This window comes from Chenopodium quinoa, unplaced genomic scaffold (genome assembly GCF_001683475.1).
Source record: "Chenopodium quinoa cultivar QQ74 unplaced genomic scaffold, ASM168347v1, whole genome shotgun sequence".
Lineage (NCBI taxonomy): Eukaryota > Viridiplantae > Streptophyta > Magnoliopsida > Caryophyllales > Amaranthaceae > Chenopodium > Chenopodium quinoa.
In genome coordinates this window covers 3123-29280 of record NW_018745400.1, presented here as the reverse complement: position 1 = coordinate 29280, position 26158 = coordinate 3123, and the positions used below count along the sequence as shown (strand labels likewise).

The 26158-nt window shown below is 38.9% G+C and overlaps 2 protein-coding genes across 2 annotated transcripts; one reads left to right on the top strand and one right to left on the bottom strand.

The window, feature by feature from the left end:
- The first annotated feature begins 9006 nt into the window (after window positions 1–9006).
- LOC110713016 lies at window positions 9007–12446 on the top strand. Its single transcript, XM_021891478.1, has 3 exons — window positions 9007–9184; window positions 9396–9532; window positions 11278–12446. Exon 3 carries the CDS (start codon window positions 11301–11303, stop codon window positions 11937–11939), a length of 639 nt encoding a protein of 212 aa, XP_021747170.1. The 5' UTR covers window positions 9007–9184; window positions 9396–9532; window positions 11278–11300; the 3' UTR covers window positions 11940–12446.
- A 10931-nt stretch (window positions 12447–23377) lies between these two features.
- LOC110713015 lies at window positions 23378–25098 on the bottom strand. The gene is made up of 3 exons (XM_021891477.1): window positions 24099–25098; window positions 23664–24015; window positions 23378–23576 (listed from the first exon to the last, which is right to left on the bottom strand). The coding sequence occupies exons 1-3, from the start codon at window positions 24501–24503 to the stop codon at window positions 23509–23511; spliced, it is 825 nt and encodes a 274-aa protein (XP_021747169.1). The 5' UTR covers window positions 24504–25098; the 3' UTR covers window positions 23378–23508.
- Window positions 25099–26158: the final 1060 nt, after the last annotated feature.

The following is a 26158-nucleotide window of genomic DNA, read 5'->3' as shown; positions in this document are numbered from 1 at the left end:
AAAGTCCGTATCTATACCCAAGAAGAGTATGAAATGGGTTTTAGAAACGGGTTCAGAGTGTGCCGAAGGGTCTGCCTTCATGCTGAGCCGAAGCTGGACTGGTCCAAATGTGCTGAATGGGTCCAAGATCCCGAAGACCCTCACATGAAGTATGCCACTCCAATCGAAGCTGAAATCCTTAAGGCTGAGGAAGCCGAGGAAGAAGCTGAGAGGATGGAGTTAGAGGCTGAGCAGAGGGAAAGGGAGGCTCGGCAGAGTGCAAAGCCTGCTTCTTCTGCTGCTGGAGCTGAGACCACCATTGGGCCCAATGAAGCTGATCAGTCTGATCCTCAGGCTGAAGCATAGGAACTCGGGCAGTCGTCTTCAGAATCTTGCGGTTCATCATGCGCTCAACTTTAGACTTGCCGCTTTCTGAATTTTTGCCTTTTGTTTTTTTTTGCTTCAGCTTGCCTTATCGTACAACAGCTTATTATATTTTTGCTTATGTACGTATTTCGGCAGCTGTTATTTTCCGCTTGTGGGCGGCTGCCGACTATTTTTGTAATTCAACATTTTTATTTCAAAGAAGTTCACTTTCTCAGCTTTCTTGTGTATTTTTTCCTTCGCTCTACCAGTCTTCGCACTTTACTGCTTTCTTTGAATGATCTTTCAAATATTTGCTAAGTGCAGAACTTCGGCTAGCGAGAATCATTTCTGCTGAGACTTCTTTTTGCCGTTTGTACTCGGATGTTTTCAACTTGTGAAAAAACTGACATAAGTATCAAACTTCGGCTGAGCTGAAGGGTATTAGATCAGTTGTGCCATTTCTCTATTTCCCTCTGCCCCCCCAGAAATCTGAAGATGAGGTCTTCTGAATTCTGGAATGGCTGATAATTTTTCTCGGCTAAGCCGAGGATCTTTGAACACTTTGCTTTATTTTCTACATCTGTTTTTAAAGTACTGATTTCCCACCTGAGAGTTTTCACTCTAGAGATGGTACTCTTGTGACACTTTCTTCAATTCATCCAAGGGAACAACTATCCGAAACACCATGCCGGGGCAGCAGTTTATCTGAAGTACGAGGCATCATCATGCAATACTTCAGAGTTGCAACTACCACCCGGAACTGATTCATCCGAAGTACAAGGCATCACTATGCAATACTTCGGGGCTTTATCAGTTCCTATTTTTTAGGCTATGTTTCGGATAAGTCTATGGCCTTTTTGCCCAAAGGAACAGATTCTCCGAAGTACAAGGCATCACTATGCAATACTTCGGGCTTGTATCCTTTTTTGGCAGGTTTTACGGCTTGCCGAGGTACAAGGCATCATTATGCAATACCCCGGACAGCGCCGAATGAAACCTTGAATTTTTGAAAAACCGTAGAAAGCATAAAGACTTAAAGAATACACGCAATCTGAATGAATACTGGCTCGATGGCCTTTTTGTAAACAAAATCAGTGTACTTACATAGATTGTACTATCCGAAGGATTTACACATAGTATTTTTTGAGCACATCGGCATTCCAATGGTTTTTCAGCTCGGTGCCATCCATTTGTTTGAGTCTGAAGGTACCGGGCTGAAGCTCTTGATAAATTTCATAAGGTCCCTCCCAAGATGCTGAGAGTTTGCCATGAATGTGACTTTTTTGAACAGCTGCAGCATTCCTCAGAACTAAATCCCCAACTCTGAGAGGTCGTTGATAGACTCTTCGGTTGTAGGACTTGCTCATTCTGAGCTTGTGTGCAGCCATCCTTTCTCGGGCTAGATCTCTAATCTCGTCAAGGAAGTCGAGGGACTCTTTCATGAGCTGCTCATTTTCCTCGGCTGAGAAGAGATTCACTCGTAGGCTTTCTGAGCCCACTTCCACTGGAAGCACTGCTTCGGATCCATACACCAGCTGAAAAGGTGAATGCCCCGTTGCCTCCTTCTCGGTTGTCCGGAGTGACCAGAGGGTTCCCGGAAGTTCCTCTACCCACTTGGACTTTTGATCCTCTACTCTTTTTCTGAGAGCGTTAAGGATCTGTTTATTTGCGGCTTCGGCTTGGCCATTACTCTGAGGGTGGCAAACCGCGGAGTAAGCCAATTTTATCCCGAATTGATCAGTGTATCGGCGCAAGGGCAGGTTGTCAAACTGTCTGCCGTGGTCGAACACAAAAACTTTTGGGATGCCGAACCGAGTTATTATGTTCTGCCAGATGAACTGTCTGACAGTTTGCTCAGATATGCTTGAAGCAGCTTCCGCTTCAATCCATTTGCTGAAATAGTCGATTCCGACTATCAGCCACTTTCTTTTGTATGGGGCCTCGGGAAAGGGTCCCAGAATATCCAACCCCCATTGTGCAAATGGAAGAGGATTAAGAATTGGCTGGAGATCTAGGCATGGCCGATGGATTACCGGTGCAAATTTTTGGCATTTCTCGCATTTTCTGACCATGTTCTTTGCATCCGAGATCATTGTAGGCCAAAAATACCCTGCCCTGAGAGCTTTGTGGGCTAAGGTTCTCCCTCCTATGTGGTTTCCGCAGATGCCGAGGTGAATCTCTCGGAGAATATAGTCGGCATCCGTTGGACCCACGCATTTCAATAATGGAGCGGAGAAGGATTTTCTGAGGAGTTGGCCGCCGAAGACGAGGAATCGTGAACTGATCCGCTTTATCTTGGAGGCCGAATTCCTATCCTCGGGGAGCTCGTCCCTGAGTTTATAAGCCAGGATGTCATCCATCCAGCTCGGCTCGAGTGCAGCGCAGCAGATTGATATTGCTTCGGCTACACTCTTTTCACGGCGCACCTCCACATAGACAGAACGGCTTAACTCAGTCAGAGTTGAGCTTGCAAGTTTGGAGAGTGCGTCTGCTTGAGCATTTTGACCCCTTGGGATCAGCTCTACTTCGAAAGATCTCAGCTTCGCAATTGTCGATTTGATCCTTGTGAGGTAAGCTGCCATTGAAGGCTCTTTAGCCTCATACTCCCCCCGGATCTGATTGGCGACCAGCTGAGAATCTGTCTTGAGGTAGACATGCTCGGCTTCCAACGATATGCACAGGTCTAAGCCAGCAATGGCTGCTTCATATTCGGCCTCGTTGTTAGAGGCTTTGAATGAAAATTTTAGTGCATACTCGAAGGTTTTGCCTTCGGGAGAGGTAATGACGACCCCTGCCCCCGAACCGTTCACGGTGGAGGACCCATCCGTGAAGACGGTCCAGATTTTCCTCCTTGCATCCAGAGTCTCCTGATAGGAGCACTCGGCCAAGAAGTCTGCCAAGGCTTGCGCCTTGATGGCTGTTCTCGGCTGATAACCGATACTGAACTCGGTGAGCTCGAAAGCCCACTTTGCTAGTCTACCGGATTTTTCAACCTTGCCGAGGACTTTCTCTAACGGCTGATCAGTTAGAACCGCTATTTGATGAGAATCAAAATAGGGTCGCAACTTCCGAGCAGCCACCACCACTGCATAAGCCACTTTTTCTAACAATGGGTAGCGCGTCTCGGCATCCGTCAGGGTGTGGCTGACGAAATAGATCGGCTGTTGAACTTTTTCTTCTTCCCTTAGCAGCACCGCGCTTACCGTGGCTGGACTGACCGCCACGTATAAGTATAGGATGTCTCCTACGACTGGCCTTGCCAGTGTTGGGAGTTGAGCCAGGTGTTCACGGAGCTGCTGAAAGGCTGACTTTTGTTCGTCTCCCCATTCAATGCCTTTTGAATTTTGGAGCTTCAGCGCCTTGAAGAAAGGGAGCCCTTTGTCTGAGGCTCGTGAGATGAACCTGGACAAGGCAGCCATTCTCCCGGCTAGACGCTGAATATCCCTTTTTGTCTTCGGCTCGGGGAGGTCTAAAGCAGCTTGTACTTTGGCGGGGTTTGCATCAATCCCCCTCTTGCTGACCATGAAGCCGAGGAACTTGCCTGACTTCACGCCGAAGACACATTTCTTCGGATTCAGCTTCATTTTGTATTTTCTGAGGGTGGCGAAGGTTTCGGCTAGGTCCGTGACATGATCTTTTTCTTTTATGCTTTTGACGATTGAGTCGTCAACATAAACCTCCATGTTTCGGCCTTTTTGCTCGGCGAAAACCTGATCAACCAACCTCTGATATGTTGCCCCCGCATTTTTCAATCCGAAGGGCATCATTCTGTAATTGTACAACCCGGAACTTGTTATGAACGCTGTTTTAGCTCGGTCCTCGGGGTGCATGAAGATCTGATGGTATCCCGAGAATGCGTCCATGAAACTGAGCAGAGCATGCCCGCTTGTCGAGTCGACCAGTTGGTCGATCCTCGGCAGCGGATAGGAGTCCTTGGGACATGCCCTATTCAGGTCCGTGAAGTCAACGCACATCCTCCAGTTACCATTTGCCTTCTGAACCATTACAACATTGGCCAGCCACTCCGGATACTGACAGGGTTCAATGAACCCAGCATCTAGGAGCTTATCGACCTCAGCTGCGATGTTCTGGTTCTTTTCGGCGGAGTAGTTCCGCTTTTTCTGCTTAATGGGTCGACTGGAGGGGTCGGCATTAAGCCTATGGGAGACGAAGTCCGGATCAATCCCGGGCATTTCTGCGGCTGAGAAGGCGAACACGTCTCCACTGGCCCGTAGGAGTTGGACGAGTGCCGCACGGGTGTTTGGCTCCAGTGACGACCCGATGCTAACACATCTGTTCGGATCTCCTACGGTCAGTTCTATTGACTCGGTCAGGTCATCCGTCTCCATGCTCTTAGAGTTGGATTCCTCGAATTCCGGCCTGCTATCAATATTAGCAGACTTTCCTGACCGCGGCTGGCCATCAGAGTCGTTCGGCTCTGAGGCGGAGTCAGCCTTTTGGCCCCCATCAGATTTCTCGTTGTCTGGGGCTTCATTAGCCGAAACGTCTGAGCCTCTCGGCTTTTTGGCGTTTCGGCCCCGGTGCTTTTCCTCCCCATCGCCACGGTCGCCTCGGCGAGACGTGGATGGCTTGAGGTGATTGCATCGGCGGGCTTCTTTTTGACTGCCCTTTATTTTCTCGGAGCGTCCCTCGTCTGAAACGTATATCATGATTTGATGATACGTGGAGACGACTCCTTGAATGCCGTGAATGAGGGGTCTCCCCATGATCACGTTGTATGCAGATGGAGCATCTACGACCAAAAATTCGGCCATGATATTCCTAGCTGCTCGGCCTTCGCCGATGGTGACAGGAAGTGTAATCTTCCCGTCAGGATACGATGAAGAGCCGTTGAATCCAGACACCGGGTAGGGTGCGGGGGCCAGGTGCTCGGCTCCCATCCTCAGCTGGTCGAACGCTCCTCGGAAGAGGATGTTCGCCCCGCTACCGCCGTCGACGAGGGTCCGCCAGACGTTGCGGTTGGCGATGCCCAGAATGATTACTAGTGGGTCATCGTGGGGGTATACCACCCCCTCACAGTCTTCGGCTGTGAACAGGATGTTCGGCGCCGGTGACTGGGACTGCCGAAGCTCAGCCTGATGAATCTGATGGGTTAGACCCCTCAGTTGGCGTTTGGCTGTGCCTTGCGAGATTCCCCCGGAAATAACCAGGATGTCGAGGGACTCCTTGCCCTGAGGTCCCTTATCCTTCTTCCGAGCGAAGTTGAGGTCCTGCCGAGAATCTTTTTCAGCTTTTTTCTCCTCGCGCCTGTCCGCGAGGTATTGGCTCAGGTACCCCTTGCGGACCAGATCCTCAATCTGGTCCTTCAGCTGGACGCAGTCCTCGGTGCGATGTCCGGGTGAGTCATGGAACTCGCACCACTGGTCCTTTCCCCTCGTCTGATGCCAGGGAGGCAACGGACGAGGTTTTTTGAATCTCCCCTCGTCCTTCGTCGTGCTGAAAATCTTAGCACGGGGAAGGGAGAGTGGAGTGTATGAATCGTACCTTCCCGTGTTGGGAAAGTGTCTTTCCTTCTTCGGCTCGGCAGCAGAGGACGGTTCTGAGGCCTTAGCCTTCCCTTTCCTCTGCGCCGAGACTTCGGGCTGCTGCCCTTTCGGCTTCTCAATTCTCGGACGAGACTGAGACCTGGATCTGTTCCACTCCTCGGCTCGGATGAACCTATCCGATGCTTCCAAGGCTTCCTCCAGGGTCTGCGGGGGATGCATGACCATGAAGTCCAGGAACTTTCCAACTTGGAGGCCGTTCCGTAGCGCGAACACGGCCAGGCCTTGATCCAGGCTTGTGATTCCGGATGACTCGTTGCTGAAGCGAGTCAGATAGTCGCGGAGGCTCTCGTCCTCCGCCTGCTGCAGACTCATTAGCTCTGCAGTGGTCTTCTCTCGGCGGTTGGCCGTAGAGAATTTGCTCTTGAACTTGTTGGAGAGGTCGTTCCAACCGGTTATGGAGCCTTCCTTGAGCCCTTTGGTGATCCAGGATTGGGCAACACCTTTGAGGGTCGTAGGAAAGTATTTACACCAGGTAGCCTCAGACCTCGGGTTCAGATACATGTGCCCCTCGTAAGAGGCAACGTGATCCTTAGGATCTGAGGTACCATCGTAAGTAATATGTGCCGGGATTTTGACCGTTGGCACATGCTCTTCCAGAATCCACTTCTGGAAGGGCGAGTTCGATGGAACCATGACCGCCTTCCCCTTGTACCCAGCCTCAGGGACCTCGCTCCCTCCTCTCTCAGAGGTGGAAGTGGTTTTCGTCCCCGGCTGAGACAAGGTTGGGTGGGGTCCGGTATCCTCTGGGAAGGTGAGGCGGCTATGCACACTCACCTCCCTCGAACCCAAGCGTTCGTGAACGCTTCGGCGGGCGAATTCCGGGTCCTTGGAGGGCCCCATGGAATTCTGAGCTTCAGAGTGGTCAGAGGGTTGAGGGTTCCTCCTCCTCTCCTTACTGGAGTTTCGGGTGTCCCCTCGCCACCTCTGGCCGAGCTGCCTATGTGGTGGAACTTGTCCACCATCATCCTGACCGATCCTCCTTTTCAGGTTTCTCGGCTGGTGATCATCAGGCATCTGGATTGGAGCCCCTTGAGCTTTAAGGAACTCCATGCAGATGGCCACTGCTCTGGCCACTTCCTCGGTGGAGGGTCCGGAGGGAGGAGTCTCCCGCGGATGTGACCTGGATTGCACGCTATGGCGCGGCGGGGAGTTCCTCGCACCTGAGCCACTCGGTCTCGGGGATGGCCCCGGCTGCCGAGTGTGGTGCGAGGTGTTCTCCTCCTGGAGGCTAGGACCTCTTGAGGCTTCCCTTTCCGGAGAAATGGGGGCCTCCGATTCGGAAGAGGCTTGCTCCGGGGAGGGATAAACCGGCTGGCGTTCCCTCACCGTAATCTGGCCTCCTCCCTTCTTAGCCTTCTTGGAACTCTTTCCACTCTTAGTCATGGCGACTGCCGGAGTGTTTGATGACTGACGCGAAATTTAGTAGCGTTCCCCACAGACGGCGCCAAATTGTTTCGGATGAAAACAATCGAATCTCGGAAGATCCTTTTATCTTGAGGGAACTTGGTCTCGGTCCGAACGACGCAGGAGCCGAGGGTTTCCTGCACAACAAATACACGTAAACTAGCCTCGGGGGGGACGCCGAGGAAGGCCCCTCCGATGCTTAAGTCAGTATATTAGAGAGAGAAAGCTGTGCAAGAGTTTAGTTGCTTGAGGCTTTATTGTCTTACCAAGAATTGACCAAATTGTTGGCTTTTATACCTTGGCTAATGAAGGAGGCGGATTGGGCCCGGAAGTCAGTTGGGCTGGGCCAAGCTGATTGGGCCGTTGACTGACCTTGACATGGCTTTGAGGATGTTGATTTTTGACTTTAGCACATTTGGAGAGTTGAACCTTAACCTTGGGCTTTTAATTGGATCATTCAGTGACCAGGCCCAATTGGACTAAATTGGACCCAAACAACTTTTAAAATGAGATCAAAATATGTCCTGCTTATTGAGGTCAGTATCTATTTTAATTTCTCAGTCCTTTTTTTGTTTACTCTATTAAAAATTATGTTTGATGTACGTGTACAACTAAGAGATTCATTTTGAGTCTGATTTTGATTAATTCAATTCAAGACATTTGAGTACAAGTCAACTAGCTTAAATTTAATGAAGCTGAAACTAACCCAACCAGTACATTCGTATTCAAACTCGTTACTTATACAGTGATATATACTGTATTCGTCTCACTTTACTTGGATTAGTTAGCTAGATCCTGTTCAGCTGTTCTTTTAAACTAGTAAGCAGAGCAAATCAGATTTCAACAAAGTTTAACAATACAGGGTGTCAGCAAATCAGATCAACTTATTTACACTCAGCAAAACAAATTTTAAAGAGCAAACCTTAACAGCTTAAAAGACTAAAGGCTAATTCAATCATCTCAATTATACACATATAAGGGAGTGATTTCCTAAAATCCCAAAATAATGTAATAATATAAACTAATTCCTAATTTACATTGGTTTAAAAACTATTTCCCATAATACTGTTCACATGGTATTTGCAAGTATAAATGTTAGTTAATATAGAACCTCTACTAGTACCTATAGAACCTTTATTATTATTAGCGGTTCTTTACGTAATACCTTTTATACCATTAGTGGTTCTATATTATTAGCGGTTCAATTTAATTTGGATTATTAGTGTTATTAGATAATCTAGCAGAAGTGAAGCTAAAGTGAACGAGATAGCTTCAAAGTAGAACCTCTAATGATATTAGCAGTTCTATACGTAGACCCTCTAGTGGTATTAGTAGTTGTATATGGCCAAATTCCAAACTTAGAAACTGATCCTACAGTGTTGTGGAAATAGTTTGTAAACCGTCTTATATAGCAAATTAATTTGTATTTTATCATTATTCAGGAAAGGGTATGTTCTCATACGTTTATTTCCAGTTCAGTTCAGTTCAACTCCTAATTTTCTTCTCTTATAAAATATGCATTTCAATTCAGTTCAGTTCAATTCAATTCAGTTCAGTTCAGTCAATAAGAAAAGGCCCTAAAAAAGGTTTATTCTCGATTTAAAAAAAAATGAAGATTATAATAATAATAATTAAATAATGGTGATGGATAGGGACACCCTAAAATAAGCAAAAAGCATTGAATAATAATCTCACTTATTGAAGCTCAAAATTTAGAATTTGCAGAGCTAGCTATGAAGTTGAGATGAGATGAGACCACTCTCACTTCTCTTTAATTTTCTTTTGCACATTTTCTCTCTCCTCTGCTACTGCACTCTTACTCTTTTGAGCTGGCCATAATTTAAATTCCACTACAGTATTTTTATCAGGTAAAAAATGTACTAGAAACTGAGATTCTCTTCTTAATTCCCATCAATTTTTTTGCTTTTTTTGGGTTTCATTGGATCTAATTTAACCTCCCTTTCTTTAAATTTAATTATTTTAGTGTTGAAATTTTAAAATTAATTCAAATAATTTGGTTAAAGTTTTTGTCTTTTTGCTCTGACTTTTGCTCTGAAAACTCTATCTTCTTCTTTGCAGGAATCAGGATTGATCAGGCAGCTTCTACTTCTCTTGGAATCCGTGATTTTTTTTGGAGCTATTCATTTACTTGAATGCCACGTATATCATCCTCGGAATTTCACATTTTTACTCAAAATTAATTGGAAATTAAAGTGGTGAGTTTCAGGTCTTATAAGATTTTGTAGTTGTGTTCGAGTATAAATTAGTTGTATTTTAATTTGTACTTCGTATGTTTTTTTTAAAAATTTAATGCATTTCATATTCATACTAATTAAACACTATATGAACAAGTATTCGTGAATTTTCTTCGATAACGTGTGTATTCTATATTTATGAATTTTCTTTGATTATACGGTGTCTTATTTGCTATATATACTCGTAGATACGATCTGACCCTCAAATTACATGTTTTCTTTAAATCTTATTTAAGCGTTAGATAAACTCCTGATTTGAAGTTGTGTTCGAGTATAAATGAGGTGTATATTTTAATTAGTACATATTTTTACAAAAATTAACGTCTGCATTCGATATTCATACAAATTAAACACTATATAAACAAATACTCGTGAATTTTCTTCGATAACGTGTGTATTCGATATTCATATTAACAAAATTTCGTGAATAATTTCGTGAATTTTCTTTGATTAAATGGTATTTAATTTGTTATATATATCATATGACCCTTGAATTACATATTTTTCTTTTTATTCTAATAAATAACAGATATTGTAAAAAAAAAATTAACATTGATCAAATTCAAAACATGTTAATTTGAACTATGAGAAATTTGTACTCCATATTCCATAATGAACTTCAAAAATATAAATACAGGTAAATAAATTACTGAACAACTAATTTTCAGATATATTATGACTTAACATTAATAATACTGTTGTTTTAATAGGGGAAAAATCTTGTTTTAACAGTTACCTAAATACCTAGGTAGCCCAATTTCATTGTTCCTTTATTTGGAAGTTCACTTTGCATTAACTTCCCTAGGTTTTTGTTTGGAAGCATTTGCCAGCTAAAAGCCAACGGAAGATTCCTGGTTTTATTCCTTTTCACCAAAACAACCAATTATGACTACCTAGATTTCAATCAATTTAGCTCATATAGTTAATGTGATTTATGGACTTACTTAATTTTGTACAACAAACCCAATTCATTTTTCCTTGCGTCAACCAAAAATGACCACAAAAAAAATATAATAAATATGTAAATACTTAGTATATTATATAAATGATTTTTTTTAATTTAAATAAATTAAGTATGATGAATATAATGTTTTATGTGATTGTGGTCATGGTAGTTCGCTTAAGATATGTTACATTGCTAAAAAAGAAAAGATATAATTTACACCAACACACGCTTTTTTGCAACTAATATGGTGTACTCCGTAGTATATACTTATGGATAATGTGATCATCTAACAAATATAAAGTACTCTCCTTATAGATACATGTGACCACTTTATAATAGTTCACTAAAATCTTCAAATTAAGTTGTTATTTTAAAATTAAATTAATCAGTATCTCCGTATATACCTCCGTAGTGTTTATTTTATGCAATAAAGTGAGCAATTTGTTTATTATATGCAATAAAGTGAGTGAGCTCCCACCTATTTTATCTTTAATAAACCCACTTTATAAATCATCACAAGAAAAATACTTGCAACATAGAAGTTGTACTTGTAAGTTGTAACCCTTAACCTCCCAAAAAAAAAAAAAAAAAAAAAAAGTCATTTTCTTTCCTATATACAGAGTGTATGAACTCTCATTTCCCATTAAACTTTACTTTCTGCTGCTCCTTTTTCAGTTTTTCCTCATACCCATTTCACCATTTATATAAAATTTCCTTCAAATTTGTTTAATTTAATTAATTTCTATTTATATTTTCACAGATTAAAATTCCAGGAAAAAAAAAATGGCAGGGAGAATAGGCAGAAAATTTGTTAAAGATGAAGACTTTGAAGAAGGAGAAGTAGGGAATGTTCTAGAAAGCAGAGAAAATTCAAGTCCAAAACTAAGAAAATCATTGAAAAATTCATCTTCTGCTACAAAAAAATTTACTGCTACTGCAAGAATGATACCCAAATCATCATCATCATCATCATCATCAACATCATCATGTGAGAAGATGTCATCAGCACCATTGGAGATTCCTGATTGGTCAAAAATTTATGGTGTGACATCAAAAAAGAAGAAGAATGGTGGTTCTGCATCATCATGGGTTGATTATAATGCTGTTAATCATCAAGGGTATTATGGTAATTGCAATGGCAATGGTCATGGTCATGGTTATGGTTATGGTTATGGTTATGGTTATGATGATGGTCATGTGAATGATGATGGTGATGGGTATGTCTATGGTAATGATGGTGATGATGATGATGTGGATGATGATGATGACATGGTTCCACCACATGAGTATTTAGCAAAGAAGTTAGCAAGAAGTCAGATTTCATCTTTCTCTGTTTATGAAGGAATTGGAAGGACTCTTAAAGGAAGAGACCTTAGTAAAGTAAGAAATGCTATTTTAACTAAAACTGGTTTTTTAGAGTGAAAATTTTCATGGGTTAGTATGTTTTTACTTTAATTTTTATGGGTTAGTAATATTAATTTTATTATTATTAGTTATTATTATTATTATGTGGTGTGTGCATGGATATATACCATGCAATGGCATCAAGGAATCATAGGTTAAAAAAAAGAGATTAAATTAGGATATAATTAAAGATTAATTAGTGCATTATCCAAGTAAGACATCATCAATTTTGTATAATTGGGGATAATGAAATCAACATCAACATGGTTTCATCATGAACAATGGATGTCATCTATTTTGTGGCATAAGGGGTCCCATGTAAGTTGTTTTCAATTTTTTAGTCCTTAAGTATGGTTGATTAGCTTGATTAAGTATGGTTAATTAGTTATTTTTCTTAGTTGGTGAGTTTTATCAGAGGAACTGCCTAATTTTGTTAAATTGTGTTTGGCAGTCCTCTGAAATTTTGTTAGGGAGGAAGTTCAATGTTTAATTATATAATATGAGAGATTTTAATGTGACTAGTTTGTTGTTGTTTCTACTGTAATTTTTTTAATATGTTCTTGTTTTATGCATCTTTTGTTCTATGAGTAGCCTATATCGTTGTTGTCCCACTACACAGTTGGTAAGGCCTTTAAGCCTTTAGAGTGCCATACAGGATTACAGGTGCATTTTACATTTTTCGAACTTCTCGTGAATGGAACACTTGGCAATGGACTAATGGCCAAATGACGTACTATCTCTACCGTAAATACTTATAATATTCAAAAGTTACACATAACAGATAATGGAAGTAGCATATATAACATAAAAGTTTGATATCAAATAATTACATTTTTAAAACGTTTGAATAAATATTCATTGCATAATCTTCTGTTATTAATTTTCGAGTAGATTGGTTCATGTCAATATCGATTCTAGTCTAGATCATGGTATCTAACTATCTACATGTCAATATGTCATACTTTTGTTTGCTTTAGCTAAATATAGTTTCTAACGACCCTTGGCTAAGATAAACTATTTAAGGTATCTTGAATTAATGATGCTAGCCCAATTTGGGTAAGCTACCAATTATTTCAATTAATTATGAATTTAGGAGTATAGAATTCAGGATATCGAGTTTAATGGGTGACAGATGTTTTCATTCCACTCAAAAAGAGAATTTCGATTCAAATTCAAAATAAGATGAAAAAGCTATTGGATGTTGGTTATCAAAAACAATTGTAGGGTTTTGGTTAATGTGATAAAGCCTTGAAGTTTTCTTTTGATTTTGTTGGACTGTAGTACAGAAATAGTAACATAGTCCATACCATGCATGATGCACATTCTAAAGTTCAAGAAGAACCGATGCTCTATGTGACTAGTTGGTGTAGACAAGAACTATGACGGAAGATTAGGGTTCAATTCTATATCCTAGAATATATACTTCGTATATGTGAAAATTACACAATATGTACTAAAGGAACCTTTGAACAAATAAAGTATACTTCGTACATAAAGAAAATATTGCCTAAGCTATTCTCCCTCATTCTTATCTTGTCCAAATTGATCATGTGCAAAATGTGTATAAGCACCGACAAACATCTCAATCAACAAATTGAGGGCCTGTTCCGATTGACTGAACTGAACTGAGCTGAACTGAACTAAACTTATTAATTAGTGATTTTTAACTACGGATAACTAATCAGATATGGGAGTCAGTTCAGAGGAATGCCGAGGTAATGGAGGAGTTTGGTGGACAAGAAGAAGACGATGAACTAACTGACTATGAAAATTAGTTTAAGTTGTGTAGTACTCTAATTTTCTCAATGAGATTAACATTAGAAATATGTATCAAAAAAATAGAACCATTTGAACAATGAATTGTATCAATATTATTATTGTTATTATTATTTTTATTAATTATTGATGATCATTATTATTATTATTATTATTATTATTTATTGATTATTATTATGTATTATTATTAGTATTATTATTATTATTGTTATTATTATTGTTATTATTATTGTTATTATTATTATTTAATGATGATTATTATTATTATTTATTGATTATTATTATTAGTATTATTATTTCAATTATTATTGTTGTTGTTGTTGTTGTCGTCGTCGTCGTTGTAATAAGAGCTTAAAAGAATGGAATTTGGCTTTATATCATTAGCAATATCATTAGACATAAATTAAGAGCTGAACTGAACTGAATTTCAACGAAAAAGAACAGGCCCTGAGAATTTATTTAATTCGTTTTTTCACTAATTGAATCCAAACTTTTTTAGCCGTATATTTTCACAATTTTCGATCTCATAAACTATTACAGAATAATTCTATAAGCTTTAAGCTATGAAAGTTCCTAATAGATCGAAGCATTAATTACCTTTTTCATTTCAAAATAATTTGAATGTACTCATGCTAATGCATAGTATGTATATGTATATATATTAGGGTTCAATTCTATATTTTCGTATATGTGAAAATTATATGTAGTACAAGAACCTTTGAACAAATAAAGTATACTTCATACATAAAAAAAAATATCGCCTAAACTATTCTCCCTCATTCTTATCTTGTCCAAATTGAACATGTGTAAAATGTGTACGCACCGACAAGCATCTCTATCAACAAATTGAGAACTTGATTTTTTTTTCACTAATTGAATTCAAACTTCATTAACCATATATTTTCACAATTTTCGATCTCATAAACTACTACTCAGTACAGAATAATTTAATAAGTTTTAAGTTATGAAAGTTCCTAATAAGAGCATTAATTACCTTTTTCATTTCAAAATTATTTGAATATACACATGCTAATGCATGGGATATATCATATTTGTATTAAACATAGAACATATGATAATAATCTTATACTTCACATGTAGCATCTTAGACGTTTAATCTATCTCATCGTTAGACGTATAATTTATTTCCTCAAAGATGGTATAATATGCTACTTGCATAGAAGATTATTTGAAACGCATCTAAAGGTGTATACTATAATCTAAACCAAACCAAATGAAACCAAAATCGCAAAGTTTGCAAGCGTTTTATGGATTTATGGGTTAAAAAACCCAAAATAGGAAACGAGTATTGGATCATTTAGCATAGCTCATCTATAAAAGGGGCCTTTTAATCACTTTTGAAACCCAAAGCGTGAAAGTGTCTATACAATGGTCAATGGATCAGAATCTTTATCAAGAGCATGCAACTCTCTACACAAGCGGCCTTATGGCTATATAACTGAAAATAGTATAGTGCACCTGGGTGCACCCGGAAAGAATATTAGGCTTATTTTAAAAGAACATGAGGAAAAAAAAAAGAACATACGAGTGTTTGAAAAAGAACATGCTAGTATTTGAAAAAGAACATGCATAATAGTGTTCAACACAAGAACATATTTGTGTTTGACAAAGAACATGGCCTCCGAAAAGAACATTAGACATATTTTAAAGAACATGGAATAAAAAGAACATGTTAGTGTTTAAAAAAGAACAAGCCAGTGTTTGAAAAAGAACATGCTAGTATTTGAAAATGAACATGCATAATAATGTTCAACAAAAGGACATGTTTGTGTTTGACAAAGAACATGACCTCCGAAAAGAACATTAAGCATATTTTTAAAGAACATGGAATAAAAAGAACATGTTAGTGTTTGAAAAAGAACAAGCTAGTGTTTGAAAAATTAACCTTGCTTGGTTATCTTCCAGTTGGCTTCAATTCATTACTATTCTTCTTTCTCCTCTAATTGTTCTTTTTTGAACAACTTGTACTTTATAGCTTTAATTATTTTTTTTTTTTTAAAAACCCCAAATTCACAAAATTAAACAGTACACTTTGACTTTAAAATTATTGACGAAAAACAATTTGCATGTACAAAATTTATACTTACATTTTACTTGAATCCACCATTTGTTTAAGTTTGAAGGTTGAATTGTTGAAATAAGTTCAATTTTTTTCTTAGGTTTCACTTTGAAGATGAACAATTTTGCTATTTTGAATTTTTTTTGAAAAACAGAAAAAGATAGAGAGAAAAGTTATGGAGAGAGAAAATGAGTACTTTGGAAATGATTTTTACCCAAATTCATTGAAATTCTTAAATGAAAACGATGGTGTAAAGGAGAGTAAAAATTGGCGGCAAGAAAGAGAGTGATAGGAAGGGAAAGAGGAGTGAGAAATTGCAGGAGAAGAGAGTGATGGATTTACAGTTGCAAGAAAATAAAAACATGTTCATTTTTCACCCATGTTCTTTTAAATATACTAAATGTTCTTTTGGGTGCACCATGCGGTGCACCCGGGTGTACCAACCACAAATTACTATATAACCGCATACTATCATACTCGTAAGTATTTCCTCAAAAAAAAAAAAAAAAAAAAGAACATACTCGTAAGTGTCAAGAATAAAATATAATATAGCCATTTGCGTCATGATTTTATATTTGTTAAATTTACAACCGTTTTTATAATTTAACTTTACGAAATGATTATATGGAATGATAAATATTAAATTCGAAATGTTGTAATTATAAAAGTAAAAATAAATAAAAATAGATAAAGTATGTAAAAGGCGAGGCAAGACTTGAATTAGATAATTTTGGGCACAAAATAAGCCTCACGAGGCACTTTCGTGAATGATTTCAATCAACTAAATGGTCTCACAAGATTCCATGGGATACATAAGAAATACATTATCATCTTTTCTTTTCACGCTTGAAAAAATCAAAAGTTGTCAAAAATTAAATGTTATAATCTGCGTTTTTGAAGTGTTAAAAACACTCATAAATTTAGTCACAATAAGTTTAATCTAGATAAGTTTGAAGAGAATAAATCACAAGACTTTTAAAATTAATTTAAAATCTTGGAAGCTCGTGTAAAGAAGTTGTAAAATACAACTTTCAAACCTACAAACTAGCTTAGGGGAGAATTTGATTATTAATACCTTGTGTTTAGAGCTAGATTAACCCTAGGTTTTAAAATTCTAGATGACATCATCATTTTAAATTTTTTTTGGTTTTAAGTAGAGCTGTTAATTCGGGTAAACGAGTCGGGTTTGGATCGGGTAAAAGTGAGTCGGGTCAACTCGGGTCGGGTCAATTCAGATTAATTCCATAACCTATGCGGGTCGGGTTTGGGTTGGGTCATGCTTGAGTCGGGTCACGTCGGGTCATACTTCTTATCGGGTTTGGGGTCGGGTTCAGGTCGGGTTAATAACAGGTTGGGTTACATTCGAGTCGGGTGAACAATAGGTCGGGTACGGGTTAAAACAAGTTCGGGTAATTCTTGGATTCAAGTCGGGTTCGGTTCAAGTCAATAATTCGCGGGTTAGAATCAGGTCGGGTCATTCTCAGGTTGAGTAGGGTTCGGTTCAAGTCAATAATTTGCGGATTATAATCAGGTCGGGTCATTTTTCAAGTCAGGTCATTCTCGGGTTCAAGTTAATAATTTGCGGGTTATAACCAGGTTGGGTCATTTCCAAGTCGGGACATTCTCGGATTCAAGTCGGGTTATGTTCAAGTCAATAATTTGCAGGTTACAATCAGGTCGGGTCATTTTCAAGTCGGGTCATATTCGGGTTTAACTAAATATAAATAGATAATTATCATTTTATCAAGATAATTATTTCCTTTTACTATAAAATATATGACAATATAATCTATAATTTAGAAAGATAATTATCTCCTTTGACCATACAACAAATATATACTATTTTTAACTCTTAAATTTGAGGATGATGCTCCTTTCTGTTGCTGGCCTGGACCGACTTGGTCTCCCTAGCTAGACAAAATGCTTTGATCAACAATAATAAGGTGCTCTAAATTGCATTTAAGGTGATTTGAAATCGGGCCAGAAACAATTTCGGTTGAATTTAGGTCGGATCAATAACAAGTCGTGTTAATTTAGAGTCGGGTTAGTAACAGATCGGGTTGAATTTTTGGGTTGGGTAAGTAATAGGTATGGAAAAATTCGGGTTGGGTCAATAACAAGTTGGGTAGAATTTGGGTCAGGTCAATAACAAGTCAGGTTGATTTCGGGTCGGGTTTGTAACACGTTTGGTTAAATTCGGGTCGGGTTGAATTAAGGTTAGGTTAGTAACAAGTCAAGTTAAATTCGGATTTTGACGGGTTTGGGTCAATTTCGGTTCAAGTCGAGTTCGGTGCAAGTTAATTAAATTGGCATTGTAAACCGGTAAATTGGTGCAAGTTGTAAATCGGTAAATTGGCCGTTTAAAAGCAAATTGAATGGTTCAACACATCCAATTGGACTCCCGGAGGATATTAGGGACCATGGTAAACATTTCGGCAATTTTTATTTCTAGGCGAAAAAAAGTAAAAAAAAATCCAAAATTGAAGGCTAATATCCACACTTTTTTGAGAAATTTTGAAGGTTTCATGGCCCGGTGTCGAAAAGTCTTGAATAACTATAAGATACATCTCGGGGTCATATATGCCGTTTGGAACCATATATGATCATTATTTGTTGTCATAAATGTTCGTGGTAGGCTTGAATTAATGAAATCGGTGCAAGTTGTAAACCGGTAAATTGGTCGTTTAAAGGCAAATTGGATGGTTTCACCCACTCAACTGGACTCCCGGAGGGTATTAGGGACCATGGTAAACATTTCAGCAATTTTTATTTTCAGGAAAAAAAAAAATCAAAAAATTTCAAAATTGAAGGCTAATATCCACGCTTTTTGAGAAATTTTGGAGGTTTCGGGGCCCGTTGTAGAAAAGTACTAATATTTTAGGGGATACTTCTCGGGGTCAAATAATGTCGTTTGGAACCATATATGATCATTATATGTTGTCATAAATGTTCGTAGTAGACTTGAGTTAATGAAATCCGTGCAATTTGTAAAGCGGTAATTAAATTGGACGTTTAAAGGCAAATTGGATGGTTCCATCAACCCAATTGGACTCCAGGAGGGTATTAGGGACCATGGTAAAAAAAATTCGGCAATTTTTATTTCCGAGCGAAAAAAGTCAAAAAATTCCAAAATTGAAGACAAATCGGATGCTTCCACCCACCTGGAATTTTTTGACTCAAGTCCACGTTTTTTGAGAAATTTTGGAGGTTTCGGGGCTCGGTGTCGAATATCTTGAAATTCTATGGGATACATCTCTGGGTCATATAATGCTGTTTTGAACCATATATAATCATTATTTGTTGTCATAAATGTTCGTGGTAGGCTTGAGTTAATGAAATCGGTGCAAATTGTAAACCGATAAATTAGTCGTTTAAAGGCAAATTTGATGGTTCCACCCACCCAATGGGTCACCCATACAGTATTAGGGACCATGGTAAACATTTTGGAAATTTTTATTTGCGGGCGAAAATAAAGTCAAAAATTTCAAAATTCCACGTTTTTTGAGAAATTTTGGAGGATTCGGAGCTTGGTGTCAAAAGGTCTTGAAATTTTAGGGGATACATCTTGGGGATATTTAATGCCGATTAGAACCATCTATGATCATTATTTGTTGTCATAAATGTTCGTGGTAGGCTTGGGTTAATAAAATCGGTGCAAATTATAAACAGGTAAATAGGTCGTTTAAAGACAAATCGGATGGTTCCACCCACCCAATTGGACTCCTGAAGGGTATTAAGGATCATGGTAAACATTTCGGCAATTATCAATTTCGGGCGAAAAAAAAGTCTAAAAATTCCAAAATTAAAGGCTATTATCCACACTTTTTGAGAAATTTTAGAGTCTACAGGGGTCGGTGTCTAAAAGTCTCGAAATTCTAGGGAATACATCTCAGGGTCATAAAATGTCGTTTGGAACCATATGTGATCATTATTTGTTGTCATAAATGTTCGTTGTAGGCTTGAGTTAATGAAATCGGTGCAAGTTGTAAACCGGTAAATTGGTCGTTTAAAGGCAAATTGGATGGTTTCCCCCACCCAATTGGGCCCCAAAGGGTATCAGGGACCATGGTAAGCATTTCAGCAATTTTTATTTCCGGGCGAAAAAAAGTCCAAAATATTCCAAAATTGAAGGCTAATATCCACGCTTCTTAAGAAATTTCGAAGGTTTCGGGGCCCAAGTGTCGAAAAGAAATGATATTTGATATATCTCGGGGTCATATAATGACGTTTCAAACCATAAATGACCATTATATGTTGTCATAAATGTTTGTGGTAGGCTTGAGTTGATAAAATCATTGCAAATTGTAAATCGGTAAATTGTCCGTTTAAATGCAAATTGGATGATTCCACCCATCTTATTGGACTACCGGAGGGTATTAGGAATCATGGTAAACATTTCAACAATTTTTATTTCCGGGCGAAAAAAAAGCAAAAAAATTTCCGAAATTGAAGGCTATATTAATGCTTTTTTTTTAGAAATTTCGAAGGTTTCAAGGCCCGGTGTCGAAAAGGCTTTAGATTCTAGGGGATACATCTCGGGGTCATATAATATTGTTTGGAATCATATATGATCATTATATGTTGTCAGAAATGTTCGTGGTAGGCTTGAGTTAATGAAATCGGTGCAAGTTATAAACCTTTAAATTCGCCGTTTAAAGACAAATTGGATGGTTCCACCCATCCAATTGGAATCCCGAAGGGTATTAGGGACCATGGTAAATATTTCGGAAATTTTTATTTACTGGCAAAAAAAAAAGCCAAAAAATTCCAAAATTGAAGGCTAATATCCACGTTTTTTGAGAAATTTTGGAGGTTTCGAGACCCGGTGCGAAAAGACTTGAGATTTTAGGGAATATGTCTCGGGGTCATATAATGCCGTTTGGAACCATTTATGATCTTTATTTGTTGTCATAAATGTTCGTGGTAGGCTTGAGTTAATGAAATCAGTGCAAGTTGTAAACCAGTAATTGGCCGTTTAGAGACAAATTGGTGGTTCCACCCACCCAATTGGACTACCAGAGGGTATTAGGGACCATGGTAAACATTTCGGCAATTTTTATTTTCGGGTGAAAAAAAGTTAAAAATTTCCAAAATTGAAGGTTAATATCCAAGCGTTTTGAGAATTTTTTTTAGGTTTGGTGTCGAAAAAGCTTTGAGAATTTAGGAAATACATCTCGGGGTCATATAATACTGTTTAAACCATAAATGATCATTATATGTTGTCATAAATGTTTGTGGTAGGCTTGAGTTGATGACATCGGTGCAAGTTGTGAACGATAAATTCGCCAATTAAAGGCAAATTGAATGGTTCCACCTACCCGATTGGACTCCCGGATCGTATTAGGGATCATGGTAAACATTTCGGAAATTTTTATTTATATGTGAAAAAAAAGTCAAAAAACTTCCAAAATTTAAGGCTAATATTCACGCTTTTTGAGAAATTTTGGAGGTTTTGAGGCCGGTATGGAAAATCGTTGAGATTTAAGGGGATAAATCTCGGGGCCATATAATGCCATTAGGAACCATATATGATCATTATATGTTGTCATAAATGTTTGTGGTAGGCTTGAATTAATGAAATCGGTGCAAGTTGTAAAGCGGTAAATTGGCTGTTTAAAGTCAAATTGGATGGTTCCACCAGCCAATTGGACTCCCGGAGGGTATTAGGGACCATGGTAAACATTTCGGCAATTTTTATTTTTGGTTCACTGGTTGGGTTAAATTCGGGCCGGGTTAGGAACGGGTCGGGTTGAATTCAAGTCGGGTTAAATTCAGGTTTTGATGGGTTAAAACGGGGCTGGGTCAATTTCAGTTCGAGTCGGGTTCGGTTCAGGTCAATTATTTACATATTACATTCGGGTCGGGTCATCTCCAGGTCAGTCGATGTGCGGGTTCGGGTATCACATACTCGGGTCTAGGGTTGGTTTCTGGTCAGGTCGGTTTTGGGTCACCATTTTTTCGGGTTTAGATGGATCAATTAATAATCGGGTTTGAGTCGGTATTTTGGGTCGGGTCAACTTTTGACAGCTCTAGTCTTAAGACAAGACTTTATTATTTTATACCGTTTAAGAAGTTTGATCTTAATAAAATTTGAAGTGGAGTCTTGAAAATTAAGACTCAATTTAGCACTCAATTAATATTTTTTTTTTTTAATTTTTGAAAAACTTTAAGGGAAATTCTTATTGGTAGCCTTGTACTTTTGCTTATTTCCACTGGTAGCCACTTTTCATATGGATTATCTTTGGTAGCCTCAAACTTTTTAAATTTTACTTTTGTAGCCACATTTACTATAAAACGTTAATTAGAACGTTAATTTTAATGAATCATGGTTTATACACTAACTAGGGTTATATTTTACTTATTTTTGGCTCCAAAGTTTCCCACCAAAATGCAACCAGACCTCCCACCATAAATAAACACCCCATACCTTCAATCTTTATGCCTCCCTCCTCTCATCTTTTCTTTTCCTTCCCCCTTTTATGGTTATGGCTGAAGAGTGGGTAAAAATGAGAAGATGCAGCTGTTATCCAATGAAGAATGCTGATGTTAGGATCTCTGACACAAGGAGCAACCCCGAAAGACCATACTACAAGTGCAACCTGTGTGGATTTTTTTCATGGGTGGAATCTTCAGATGTTGTAATTTGGAGGGAAGGGATTTGCTCTGTTGTTTGTGCTGCCATGAATGAAGGGTTGAAGATATGTGTGAAGTGTGTTGTTGTAATGACTTTTTATGTACTTCCTTATTTATTGTGCTGATGAACTAATGTATTGTAGTGAAATAGAGAAGCGAACTAGGTTGTATGCTGCTTTAAAATATGAATAAAATGAAAACCTTTTGTTAATCATTTTCCAATTGAGTAGAAAATTATGTATGTTTCAAGGATAATGTGGAAAAAAAATATTCAAATGAGTAGTACCAAAATTAATACCCTGCCATAACTGTTAACATAAATTTCATGAATATAATTTCCAAAAGTCAAGATCATATTCACCCACACTTAACTAAATACTATGTCTTCAAATGACAAGGCTTGAACATGTTAACACTTCATTGTTTAAGTTAAAAAAAAAAATCTACTTCAGCTTAATAATCAAAACATCTTCTCCAGATTCAAGGCTAGGATGCAGGTTGTTTTCTTCTTTCCTTTTACTGGCTGGGAGGAGGATGCATTGAACTGTTGGGATGCAGGTTGTTTCTTCTTTCCCTTCTGACTAGTGGTTGCCTTTTGTTTTGATGTCAGACCTCCTTTGCAGGTCAAAGTATTGTGTCCATATGCCTGACACTTACTGCATTTTACGGTCTTAGCCTTTTACCCTTCCTTTCTTCATCATCAGCTCTCTTCCTATTTCTGCAAGGTCTCCCTATTGCCCTTTTCACAATTGGTGGCTTTTGATCTCTGGCATATTAATCTCTGGCCAATGCTCAACGTCTGGGATAGACTTGATACCAGAGCTGTAAGCTTCCTTGTATTTGCTCACAGAATACCACTCATGCACAAATGAGTGTGGATCCAACCTTGCATGAATTATTGCTCTAATACCATGTTTACATGGTATACCAGTTAGCTGCCAAGCTCCACACAAGCAAGTGTTGTTTGTTTAAGCTAACTGGGAGAACAGACTTGCCAGTTAGGATTTCATACTCTCCTTCCCCTGCCATGTATGGGATGCAGTCCCTACTTGCATGACTAAGCTTCTGGATTCTTCTTGCAATGTTAGGACAGATGTCTTACCTCTCCCAAGTTTCACATTGTTGTCTTCTTGAAGCGATCCTAACCATAGTGTTTCTTCTAATCCCTACAAACAAATTTACACATACTATCATTTCATGGATGTGTGCATAAACTGAAAAGCGACAAAGTTAATGAAAGTGGCATGTTATACCTTCAAGTAAGGTCAACACGGGCCTACATCTGTCCAGTCCCAGAGTCGCATTAAAACTTTCAACAAAATTTGTTTTGTTGACATCACACTTTAGCTCAGTGTTAAACTTGTGTTTAGTCCACCTTGTCTGATCTCCTAAGTTTGATAGCCATTTTCTCCCAGCTTGATTAACTTTGTCAAGTTGTTCCATGGCTTTCTTGAAGGTAAATGGTGAGAATGCACCACATGATTTCCAGAAAAGAGAAAACAATAATGGCCCTGGGAATGCTTTCTTCCAGTTTGCCACAAGGTGCTTACAACAGTACCTTTTGTCAGCTTCATTCCATAACTCAGTTAATGCCAAATTAATCCCCTGCATAATCAGATACCACAATGGTTAGTACATGAATGAATTGTAACAAAAGCCAAAAGTATATAATGAATTATGGGGCTGACCTTCTGTCGATCTGAGATTATGCACCAGCTGTTCCCTCTTCCAAGATCCTTCAACATGTTCTTCAGATTCCACACAAAGAAGCACCAATTGTCGGTATCTTCTCCAGATACAATCGCCCATGCAAAAGGGTACAACTCATTGTTGGCATCTAAAGCTACTGCAGACAACAACACACCCCCATAATTTCCCTTAAGGTGTGCACCATCTACCCCTATCAAGCTTCTACAGGCCTTTAAACCATCGAGAACTCCTTTAAAACTAATGAAAATGCTCTTAAAAACCAATGGTTTTTCATGCTCCTGTAACTGAACCCAAGCACAAAATACAAATGACCCAGGATTGGTTGACTTGATCATCTCACAATACTTGGGTAAAAAAAGCATAAGACTCATCATGAGAACCATGAATTTCAGCCAATGCCTTATGCTTAACCCTGTATAGTGTGCTTATAGCCATCTGAACACCAAATCTTTGAAATAGAATGGCATTTAAAGATTTGGCAGAAATATCATTATTAGCCCGGATGTCTTCAATCAAGACTCTTGATGCCCATGAAGCACTAACCATAGGGTTATTTACATCCAACCCACTGCAAGTATGCTCGGGATTTTTTATGGACTTAAGCCCATGTAATCCCATCAGGTAGCTTGGATGCATGCAACCTCCATTCACATCCTTCAGCAGAGCAAAGTACAGTGTACCTCAAGTTTGTTGCCCTATCAACTACCACAGAAAAACCACATTGGATGCAATAATCCCTTACCACATCCCTCAAATGCTGCTTGTCAGTAAACAATTGCCAAGACTTAAGAATAATTTCCCCAAATTCCTCATCTTTGTATAACTCTCCATTTCTGTACAACCTCATGAAGTAATTATCATCATCATCGCCATCATCAAATAACCTCAGCCTCAAAAGGATCAAAATTATCATGAATAATAGCCCCACTAACTTCCTCTTCTTGGTCTTCTTCATCAAGGCTCTCATCCTCACTGTCCTCATTTCATCACCCCCAACAGGTTCATAATTGTCTTCCTCATCATCATCATCACTCACTAAATTCTGATCATCATCACCTAAATTAACAGTGAGTGCATCTGTCCTTCTGCTCTTAACCCCTTGACTCAAACTATTACTTCCCTCACTAACAGAAACTTGCAGACCTTTCCTCCTAGCAGTTGTCAAAGGCACCTTCCTTTTAATTGTAGGAAAAACCTTAGAAGACCTAGATGAACCAACTTGATCAGAAGTCTTTCCATGATCAGAAATTTCTAGGGTTGGGTTGATTGGAGTTGGAATTTGTGGGGTTGGGTTGACTGGAGTTTGAATGGTTTGAATTTTCTAGGGTAGGTTGCTTTTGTGATTGTTTCCTAGGACTCCTCCTTAGGACCACTATTGGTTCAACAACATGCTGAGATTGGTCATTTTGGGGTGGTTCAGTTACAATGTCTAGTCTAGGATTTGAACTACTCAACCATTGCTCAAAGGTGTAACCAGTTTGCTTACCTCTCCCTTTGCCTCTCCCTCCTCTCACTCCCCTCCCTTCTCCTGACCCTCCTCTCCCTCCCATAGCTTCTGCTAAACCTCCCTCTGCCTCTCCCTCCTCTCCCTCTGCCTCTCCCTCCTCTCCCTCTGCCTCTCCCTCTCCCTCTCCCTCTCCCTCTTTCAGCTGATTATGTAGCACATCTTCTGCAACCTGTCTACTTGGAGAGAGTACCATATGATGAATTTCATTACCTATCTCCATTCTCTCATCTACCTCTTCAACCCTTCTCCTAGAACCAATTTTTTAGGTCCATTATCATTCAGCTTGTGCATCAAGAATATAAGTGGTAGATGGTTCAACATTGACTGGTGTGACTTGTTTTTTAATGGGTTCAGGTTCATTTAAAGCTTTAAGTGCTTCCTCCTTCCACTGCTCCTTAAGTTGTTTATTTATCCTCCCAACCATCAACTCATAAGCCGCCTGTACTACATCTGTTTTTACCCTCACCCTCCTCAACCCAAATATGAATCACATACTTACCAACCAGCCTTTCAAACATCTCCATTAACTGA